We start from the raw sequence: 11,163 nt of genomic DNA, 5'->3' as shown, positions 1-11,163 counted from the left end.
TGTGTGTGTTTTACATCAGTCTGTTTTACTCTGATAAGGGGGGTGTACCCTGATATGACGTAATACCATAATGCCCAATACAGCGTATCACAGCTCACTGCAGGTTTTCCTGCACATATGATTGATCATATTTTAATTTTATTACAGATTTTTAAAGTCTTGACTACTTAGGTTTTAATGCTTTAATGTTTGAATGTATTAAATGTCTTAATACTAAATCATACAGTGGAAATACAGTGGGTTTTTTTGTTTTGTTTTGTTTTTTGTTCTGATTGCAACAATGGCCAGCAGAAAGATTAAAAAAAAATAAATAAATCCCCATCAGGGGCAAGTTTGTCTCTCATGTCATCACGCAAGGCTGCTATGTTACTCAAGTTCCAAGATTGTATCTACTGTATATGTCAGCAATGTTTCAACGTTTCTATCAATTTTATGTTATGATGGTAAGACAATTTTGCAGTGCTTTTTGCTCCACCTCTTTGTTGAGTGCCATAGGCTCAACTGTTTCGAAATCAAAAAATTTAACCATCAAACAAATTTTGAGCTGAAGTTGTGGAGAGGCACAAATGTAAGGGCTTTAGGGAGGCTATGAAAGAAATAAAAGAATGCAGATTAGGCCTTCCCTTCAAACTCAGATCACTGAACAAGTAGGATGTTGATCAGAAAAGCCTGCCAGAGGCTGATAGCAATTTTGAGCAATCATTTCACCCATTACATTTTTTATCATTTATACTGCTAGCATGGAGCTGTCCGGTCCAGTAACATATGCAAGAGTTTTTTTGTTTTTAATGATAAAATTCTTTTTTACTTCTCTCTGCTTGCTAGGATTTTCTTGTTGGCAGTGTTACCACCTTGACACGGGGAGTTCTCCTGTATAAGCAGAAATTGGCGCGCTGGGTGATGAACATCACCACCAAATCTACAGGCAGGCCAGATGCCCAGTGCTTGCTATGATATTCCAGTGAAGATCACAATCAATTTATGTGGAATATTAAGTGTGTGTGTGTGTGTGAGAGAGAGAGAAAGAGAGAGAGAGAGAGAGAGAGAGAGAGAGAGAGTTACATATATAAGACTGAAATAATAGTCTTTTGGTTTTATTTCAGGCCATCACCCAATTCCTTCAGGACATAACATTTTATTTTACTTCAAGAACTGGACAGACATTTAGGCTACTAATGGACCCATGGGCAGGGAGTGAAAGTCACATAGAGCAGGTTCATTCATTCCTTCATCTTCAGTAGCAGCTTTATCCTGGTTGGTGGATCCAGAGCTTATCCTGGGAGCACACCCTCATTCACACCTAGAGGAAATTTAGTGTAGGAAGTCTATCATTTTGGGAGGTGGGAGGAAACTAGAAAAAGGCTGAGGAAATCCACACAGACATGGGAAGAATATACAAACTCTAAACAGACAATATCCTGATGGGAGCCTGGAGCTGTGAGGCTTCAAAGCTATCCACTGCACCACTGTGCCGCCCACCTAGAGCACATGTTATTTTCACATGTACAGCATATAGCAGAAACATATTTTCATGTGGTGCTATGTTATTTCATTTTATTTTATTAGCTAGTTAATAAAAAGCAATAAGAAGCAACTTCCTGGCCATATGGAATGATTTGACGCCCCACCCCTTTTTTTTTTCCAACTATAGACAAATTGTTTTTGTTTGGGGTGTGGGGACGCAAGTTCCTAAAAGCTAGGAAGTTGCCCCATGGGGAAATAGTTTGAATACGTCTGACATAAGGTATGAACCATTATTTCACACCCTTTGTAGTGCACTATATAGTAAAGGGAGTGTTTATCCCACTGTGTGGTTGCGTCCTAGCTCCGCCCCATTTACGTATTTGACTCCGCCCCCTCATGCTGCTGCTGCTGGAGCAGTGTTGGAGTCTCTATGTTTCGGCACCAGACTGCCGGACCGACACAGTCGCAGCTGTCGATTTATTGTTGTTATTCTCAGTAAAGAAAAAAAATGGCTTCCGACGGCATGGATGAGCGTTCGCCGTTACTGTCGGCGCAAAACTCTGGCAATGTGACGCCCACGGCGCCGCCGTACCTCCAGGAGCCCAGTCCGAGAGGTAAATACACAAACCGGGGCGTCGTGATTGACTCGGAGCTGCTGAATCATTTTGGGCGTAGCGACACCGCACAGACCGTCACGTACCGCCGTAGCTCGCGCTGTGAGACCCGTGCTAGACCCGACATATCTACTGATGAACTGACATGGGAGAGGCAATGCATGCGAGTGCGCAATGTGCAAGAGGCCTACATTAAAGCATAAATAACAGGGAGGTTGTGTAGATTTGTAATGCTGCAGGTTGCAGCTTAGGCCCGCTGTCTTTCCTGCTGGCCTGCAGTGTGTGCATCTGACAAAATCACTCAGAAGCCTGGTAGTATGAAATAGAAGTAGATGTTGAAAGTTGTTTTTTATTATTATTATTATTATTATTATAACGAGCCTTTAATGGCGAGAACTGATTAACTGAAGCGTGGCATCGTTGTTTTGCCTTTTGTAAGGCTTACTGTGAAATGGTCACATTGTTTACCGCTTTGTAACGCTTGTGTTAGGAGAGTAAATGGTCGCTTGAAGGTGTGAAGGACGCCCACTAGCCTCTATTGTGTAGTGTGCTACAACTGAAAACGACGAAGGCTGCGTCCCAAACCTACACTCTCAGAATAAACATTACTGAACTGTAGCATTCCTTGTCGCTGGTTAGGGTTAGGGTACCATCACATCTTCTGTACCTTTAGTATCTTTTACCTAGAATAGTGCACATAGTATACTTATAATGCTTTACTTTCAAAGGCAATCATGGTCCAGTTGTGTACATTTTTTACAGGTACACAATATCCACCTTTCCAGTGAAAGATATACATTAAAGGTACAACAGACAAGGGTGCCATCGTAGCAGACAGCTTAGTGCCCTTTCTCTGAGAGTTTATTGTACCATACCTAGTAGTATGACCTATGGTGACAGTGTTTTCTCACACGCTGTTCTTGTGTTGCATTTTGGTGAGTTAATTGGATCTAAATGGTAAATTGCTCTTAGGCCAGTGCTTCCACAGTCCCATGCACTCTTCATTTCAATGTGTTCCTCTTCTAAAACATCTGACTGAACTCATCAGCTTATTAGCTTTCTTGAGGTTAATAAATGGGAAAAGTATTGGGGAAAAACTAAACTACACAAAAGAAATGTGACTCTAGAGCAAAAAAAGGAATGGCGTAGACTGTGGGGCATATTTTTATTTGGAAACACACCAAGTAAGTATCCCAGCTAACCACAAGTTTAAATAAGTTACCTTTAACTTTACTGCTGGTTGTTACAAAGCACTCACACTGAAGACTACTTCCAAAAATAAAAATTTATCACATAAAAAGTAATTTAAAATTAAGTTAAAAATAACAGTTACTCAAGTTTTTTTATAATCTGTATATGTGGAGCTGCCACAATATTCCTGTATACGTTGTTACTATAAAAACTATAACATATTAGAACGAGCACATTCGTATAAACCTTGCTGCCAGAACAACTCTCTGAGCTATACTGGAAAATTAATCAACACATTTGAACCAATCAGAATCAAGCATTCTAAGGCACTGTGGTATAATTGTGACTAATGATTTCTCTTTTCGGTTTTTATTCCACATAGAAGCTTACCATTAATGTACGACTTATGAAGAACAGCAATTTATCAACATTCAACCTGTAAAGGAAATAAAAATTCTGTCTGCTTTTTTTGACATAACCCAAATAACTAAAATATGTAAAGCTTAAGACTGAAATACATAGATTTTGCTAAGCAATAAACAATTAGGTAAATTAATAATGTGCATAACACAAAACAAAGTGATTGTGTGTGTGTATATATATATATATATATATATATATATATATATATATATATATATATATATATATATATACACACACACACACACTGTCCTTTAGAGTGCCTTTTTTTTTTTTTATGTTTTGAGAGTCAGCATGATAGAAATAAGAGAAATAGCATTTGAATATGTCTTAGCAGTACTCTACTTGTCTCTTATTTCAGCAAAGGGCATATTGACAGTTTATTGAAATTAAAGAAATGGAGCTTGGGAAATGTAACCTTTGAACAGAATGCTGAAACTTTATCTCCTTCCATGCTTGTTCTTGACCAAGCTCTTGACTTATTGGATATATAACCGCAGGGCTACCAGTGTGGGACAGTTGCTTACACACTGATCTTTCCATTTCAAATCATGAGTGTGGCGTATGGACAGCAAAGAATATTTCTGTGTATTGTAGAATTATAATAATATAATTATAATATTCGAAGAACACGAGTGGCCTGCACAGAGCCCTGACCTCAACCCCACTGAACACCTTTGGGATGAACTGGAACACTGACTGTGTGTCAGGCCTCCACACCCAACACCAGTGCCTGACCTCACTAATGCTCTTGTGGCTGAATGATCACAAATCCCCACAGCCACGCTCCAAAATCTAGTGGAAAGCCTTCACAGAAGAGTGGAGCTTATTATAACAGCAAATGGGGAATAAATCTGGAATGTGATGTTCGTCAAGCACATACAGGTGTGATGGTCAGGTGTCCACAAACCTTTATAGTGTATCATGTAGTGTATTATAGATATTGAACTTGAATGACATTTCAGTTTTCAGTTACTTTCGCAATGGAGAGCGCCTTCTAACATGTCACTCCAAAGTCTCCCATAGAGGTCCAGTTGGGTTGAGATCTAGTGAGCTCACATCATTTCATTCTCATTGACCCATTCATTGAGCTCTCATGCCCTGTGGATGGGGGAGTAATGGAAGAGGGCACTCCCATCAGGATAGAAATGTTTCATCATAGGATAAAGATGATCAGTCAGAATAACTTTGTATTGATTTCTAGTAAACCCGAACATTGTGTTTATAAGTTTTTCTTGAAATTCCCTGAAGTTGCTGTTTTAGGAAAAAACTGGGACATGCTCCATAATGGTGGTAACTAGGCCACTAATATGAACAGATTTAGTAAAATACAGTCCAAATATTTAGGGGTGACTGGGTGACCTACAACTGAAATTCCCACACAGATTCCAAGTTAAATACTTTCCAAACATTGTATTTTATGCTGGGTTCTGCCAAGGCCAGATTTGAGGCTGGGCAGCAGCTGGCTAAAGGGTTCAGTGCTCTGTGTTAGGAATAGGCCTCTCATCTTACATGTAGTGTCAGAGAAATTATACCCTGGTTTACTAGAAGACATAGATGCTATACTGATATGTGAGAGAGAAATGAATCTGCCTAGATGTTGCCGACTTCAATGAGTTATTCCCAATGAAAGTGCACATTGTACATCTTAGTAATGTAAAACAATTAAGACAGAATGAAAGCAGCCGTGGCTCTCCGGCAGTTCTCAAAACTTTCCACTGGGTTGAAATTAAACTGCTAAACTACTGATCTCAATGAATGAAAAAGAGCATTTGTGAATCCAAAAGATTGGCTCTGCTTCCTTTCAGGTGCCAATACCAATACGTTATCATGGCCAATGCTGGTCCAAACAAAGCCACAGCCAGTTGTATCTCACCAGTGGATGGTATGCTGTTGTTTAGAGACTTGACCTGTAATCAATGTGTAAACAGTTATGAGAACACAGTGCCACTGATGCAAAGAACCATGTTTTTTTGCCCCGTGCTCCTCACAACAGGTCTGGACTGAATATTGATGTGGCTGACCTGAATACATCTAGATGACCTCATTAAAGCATGTGGAAATTATTCTGCCTTTATTAGCAGTGTTGCTTGGAAAGTGAAAAGAAAAAAATAGAATCAGAATCAGAAACTGAATATATCTGTTTATATATCATGTGAAGCATGCATCCACACTGTGTCAGGTTTGATGGTACTATTGTTTTAAGTTTTGCAACCACATTTTGGAACTGATTATAAAAACAGTGTTGTGGTCTTGTGTGTGTGTGTGTGTTGGGCGGGGGGGGGTGGTATTTAACATTTCTAGAAGGAGTCTCCAGTGTCAGTGCTTTGTAACAGTCAGAGACAAAGCTGTAACTTCAAATTTTCCAACATGGGAAAGTCTTCAGGTCCCTCTTTAACATGATAGTCTACTTTTTTTTTTTTTTGTCTTATTAACTTCAAGAGAGGGAAAAAAAAGGGTCTGGTAAGAGAAAGACAGCTTAGCTGCTATAATGTAAGTGATAACAGGAGCTTGTTTAAAAAAAAAAAAAAAAAAGGTTCACAACTTTAAACAGTAACTTCACACTACATCGTTGTTCTTATTTTCCTGTGAACCCCCATCTTGTTTATTCCTTACCTAGTAGTTCCATTGACAGCTATACCTTAAGAAATGATATTAATGTGTGCATGTGGTTTGTCATCCACCAAGCCAAATATGTTTGTATGTATAAAGTAAGACCCAGAGGCTGGTGTGAACATTCCCAGCATAAATGCAGTTTTTAGGAGAAAAAGAGGATAAAGTCAGGGGGAGAGACAAGTTTCTAACAGTGCACTGTTAAGCTAATAATGGATGCAGACGCTGCCAGGTCTGGGATTTCACACTGCTCTGGTTTATTCGATAATTGAGAGGATGCATAGAAGGAAAAGAGAGAATATATGCATAGAGAATATATACCTGGTCTTATTTAATTTTCAAAGGGCTTGCATGATGAAGCATAATTTCAATTTTAAGCACTCAATTACTAGTGGGTAGAAAATTCATCTGCATTAGTGATTAATCAGACCAGTTTATGATAAGTGTTCTCTTATATGTGGAGAACAGTGTTCGATTTAGTAAGTAAGTAAGGTGTGTTATATTCCAGTAAGTTTCCTGAGAGTTTGGTCGATTTATACTTTCAGCAAGTATTCTGTGCTTCACTGTAAATAAGTGTGTGTGTTTTTTTCACACTTATTTGCAAGGTTTAAAATTAGAGGTAAGCTTAGAAGGTTAGAGACACCATTAATGCTGTCAGGACTGGCAGATGTGATCTACCACAGTCTCATGTTACATGATTAAATCTTTTTATAAGTTACACTTTAGATAATAACTTCTGCATGTACTCCAATGGCTTTAATTAATGTAATTCTTAATTAATGTCATTAATCATTACAGCAACAGAGGCCTATGTTGCAGTAATGATTAAAACAGTATATTTCCATCCACTGAATTATGGAGAACTATAGAGACAAATGAATTTGTCTAGGCAAGTGCAGATATAATACACTTATCTAGTAAAATTCATATAACGTAACATCTTGATCATGTCATTATTGATATTTGGTGAACTATTAAAAGGAAGGAAAAGTGTATTTAATGTGGCATAATCAAGTATCATTTTTGCAGTTATATTTTTGTCATGGTGGCACTCTAGTTTGTGTTTAACAGATGTTATATAGAGAAATAATGAACAGAAATATTAAATGCACAGGAAGAGCTTTATTGAATGTCACCTCAGTATTTCAGCCTGTAGCAGCCCATACTCTGATGCTCCGCCTAGACTCAAGACGTTTTCCAGTCCTGATACACACTTCCAACTTGGGCACCACAGTAATGCTCCACTATGGCCTCAAATAGTTAGCGAGGTATTGGAATACCTGTATACACCTCTATTATTGACCAGAATGTGATCGTAATTCCTAAATTCTACACAGTGTATTCACAGTGTATGTGCTAAACCTATTTAAAAGCCTAGTTGTGTTTTTAGCTCAAAAAGCAGTTACAGTCAAGCTGTCTCATGTACGGTACACAAGAATTGTTCACCTGGTGAAAATATTGCTTTTAAAATAGTATCAGATTAAACTGATTAATCAGATAAACTGATTAAACAGTAAACTTATTAAAGGCAATTTAATAATCATGTTATGATTTGATATGATTGTGTTTGAGTGAATTGCTACTTTTGCAGGATCCACATCCTGCCTCACTAGTTCACTTGATAAATATGACTTGTGAACACGACTGTTGCACAACATCTTCCTGTTCCAGCGCTGTGTTACTGTTGCAACAGTTCCTCACAGTATGGCTGAAAACAAACAACTAGTTTATTATAGATGTGAGGGGAAAAAAACTAATTACATTGTTTGAAATGCACTTTTTTGTTTTTATAGAAAACTATGCATTGTGGAGTGTTAGAAACCATATACAACTTGACAGGGAAGAGTAGATCATTAATAATTAAGTATTATTTTTACCTACATTACCCTCGTAACCCCATTGCAAAACCATAGAAACAAAGTCTGTACACCAAAATGCATTTGTACATTGGACATTGTGTACACTTCATTTTTGGCTGAATGAGTAAACACAAGGCCAGGCCTGGCTCAACTGCTGAATCTGAAGTTGATGTGAGAGATTGTATTAAATCATGACACTTCCTTAATCCATTTAGCTTTTATAGTGAAAGTCTAGCCTACTAGTATATGGCTTAGAGTAGGTATAAATTCAATCTACAAGCCAATCCTCAGCTGAGCTTCAGTCTGAGAACAGACAAAAGGTTGAAATATAGGAGTAGACAGCTTGTTGTTTCATGCTTTATGTATGGTATATGTAACATGCAATGCATAGCATTTTCTTTTTAAAGACACCTAACGACATCTGTGTTAAACTTATATTTATATTCCGTCATTTACACACTGACCTAACCCCAGTTTAGGGTATTACTGATATTATAATGATCCTTGGTCTAGACTTCAAAAGTTCTCATTCCCCCCTTGGCACAATATTCAGTTATTAGACAAGCCAAGCTTGTAATGCAAGATTTAGGTCATTTTCATAATCCAGTATTTCGCTGTTCAGTACACTAAAACCTCACACAATACACTCCATTATTGGAAAAATAAAATATTGTGATCCTGACTGTTTTGTCATATTGCCCCTGTTGCTCGTTCATACTGAGACAGTTCTACATACTGTACATAAATCAATAATTAGTAATCTTAACAAATGTGTTCCTTCCTCTCTGTTATCACTGTTTGTAAATAACAGAATGAGAGAGGCTATGTTTGCTTATGATGGCATGGACAGTAGAGTTGAGTGAATCATTATACTGTGTAGCTTTACACTGTAATTTAGGATGTTTGAAGTGTAGAGTTTAACCTGTGATTGCGTTAAACTAACAGTGCTGTTGAATTCTCAAAGCTGATTGGTTATGGCTCTGACAGTAGATTACACAGGTTTAAATTCAGGCACTCATGCTAATATTTTAGTATTTCTATAGTAAAAGCTTACAGGGGGAGTTATATGGCAGACTCTACACATAAACAGATTAAAAAAACAAGTAAATGCTGATATGGTAAAGTTTTCTGTGAGAAGTTTATTTTAACGTTAATGTAAAAAGTTGTAACTTTACATTTTCTGACACAGGAAAGTGTTCGGAACTTTATGATTTCTCGGTACCATGAGTAGCTGCAATTATTTGTCTCATTTACTTACAAGGAGAAAGAAAAAAGACAGGCTGCTGAGGGAATGACATTAGCTTCTGTAACGTAAGTGACAACAGGAACATTTTGTTTTGCAGATGTTCCCCAGCATTAAATGTAATGAGTACATTTAGGTGACGCGTCATTGGCTAACAGGTTCCTTACATGTTGAGGTAACATAAAAATATTGCCAGGCTCAGGTTGGCCGTCAGCTTTGATTGAAAAAGGCTATCACACTACCAATGAACCATTCAGGCACATTTGATTGTATATGTTTTTCATTGTCTGAAAGACATTTTGTTAAAATGGTGAAGTTAATGCCATGTATACATTTATTTCTGAATCAGAAAGTATATTTTTAGTAAGTAGCTTTAAACAAGTATATTTCATTTTGAACTTGGGCCTATTTGAGACCTTTAATTAATGCCTCCTGGGTGAAGCTTGTTCATTAAGCTGGTTGTGTAGGTGCCAGGAATATGCAGTAAGCTTCATCAGTAATACTCTTATTAGTTTGATGAGCAAATTTTTAACTGGTAATATGTGTGCAAAACCAAGGCATGAAATATAATATTCTAATAAATCTAATATATATACATAACTATGTGTGTCTGTCCTGTGTTAGCCGAGCTTCCTCCCCCATACACAGCCATTGCCAGTCCTGATACAGGAGGAGTGCCAGTCATTAACTGCCGAGTGTGTCAGTCTCTCATAAACCTGGATGGGAAGCTCCATCAGCACGTTGTGAAGTGTACGGTGTGCAATGAGGCCACGGTAAGAAAGCCTCTTATTTGCTACAACTAATGCTTAGTCATGCACAGCGCCAGTCCTACATTCTCTCTCTCTACCTCTCTCGCTCTACATCTTTCTCTCTCTCTCTCTCTCTCTCGCTCTCTCACTGCGGTCTGCACAGTCCTAAGTGATATCTTCACCCAAGTCAATCTTTGACAGGAAGAGAAAATAGTGGAATATAATTTGTGGTATTTGCCTGTCTCTATCGCAGACTCTGTGCTCTCTGTGCTTTGAGACTCAAACATCTTTCTTCGTTTCCCCTAACTAAGCATGGATTACAGTGTGGTTCCTGCAAATTATAATTACCATATGAGTTCAACTATAGATCTTGGTCCATATTATTAACATTGCTAGTACTATAAAGAGAATGTATTTTATGATTAAACTAAAAACAGTGAGCAGGAGGAATCCTATCGCTTCATGTTCTCTACAAGGCGAATTCCCATAAACAGCCCAGATTTCTATCATCCTCCCAACCATCGGATTTTGCATTGATGCCTATTGCTGTCAGTGTGTCATATAATTATACAATCTGAAAGCTCATTTGTACCAATAATTTACAAAGAATATGATTATTTATCCCAAAAAGCTCACCCAATACAAATGCGCCTTTCACTTGTAACTAAGCAACGCAGCATCCAATCAGCACATCCACTTAGTCATGATGAGAAAGATGCAATAGCGCATTTCATATCATTTGGAGGTTGATATGTGTGAACATTCATCCTTGTGGTGCTTCTGTGGTGTGGCAGAGAGAAGCGATAACAGGCCATGATTGAGGAAAAAATCTAAATGCTTAGGAAATGTATTGAATTAGTAGAAACAAAAGACGTATGCCAGAAATGCATTTTGACATTTATTAATTATATGTTTGTACCTTGTGTATTGCAGTGCTGTAAACTTGTGCAAGCAATCTTTTGTTGTGATATTCATACCCAAGTCTCGCCCTTGCTTAAGTGGATAAT

The 11,163-nt window shown here is 37.9% G+C and overlaps 1 protein-coding gene across 1 annotated transcript in view; it reads left to right on the top strand.

Annotated features, from left to right (window-relative positions):
- Positions 1–1,839: 1,839 nt before the first annotated feature.
- pip4p2 (phosphatidylinositol-4,5-bisphosphate 4-phosphatase 2) overlaps positions 1,840–11,163 on the top strand; it is a 17,189-nt gene continuing 7,865 nt past the window's right edge. Inside the window, exons 1-2 of the mRNA XM_053231559.1 lie at positions 1,840–2,078; positions 10,032–10,180. Of these exons, the coding sequence (XP_053087534.1) occupies positions 1,973–2,078; positions 10,032–10,180 (255 nt within the window). The 5' untranslated portion in view covers positions 1,840–1,972. The remainder of the gene's footprint in view (positions 2,079–10,031; positions 10,181–11,163) is intronic.

This window comes from Pangasianodon hypophthalmus, chromosome 29 (assembly GCF_027358585.1).
Source record: "Pangasianodon hypophthalmus isolate fPanHyp1 chromosome 29, fPanHyp1.pri, whole genome shotgun sequence".
NCBI classification, from domain to species: Eukaryota; Metazoa; Chordata; class Actinopteri; order Siluriformes; family Pangasiidae; genus Pangasianodon; species Pangasianodon hypophthalmus.
The sequence above is the reverse complement of the archived record's forward strand: the minus strand, read 5'-3'. Positions and strand labels throughout refer to the sequence as shown.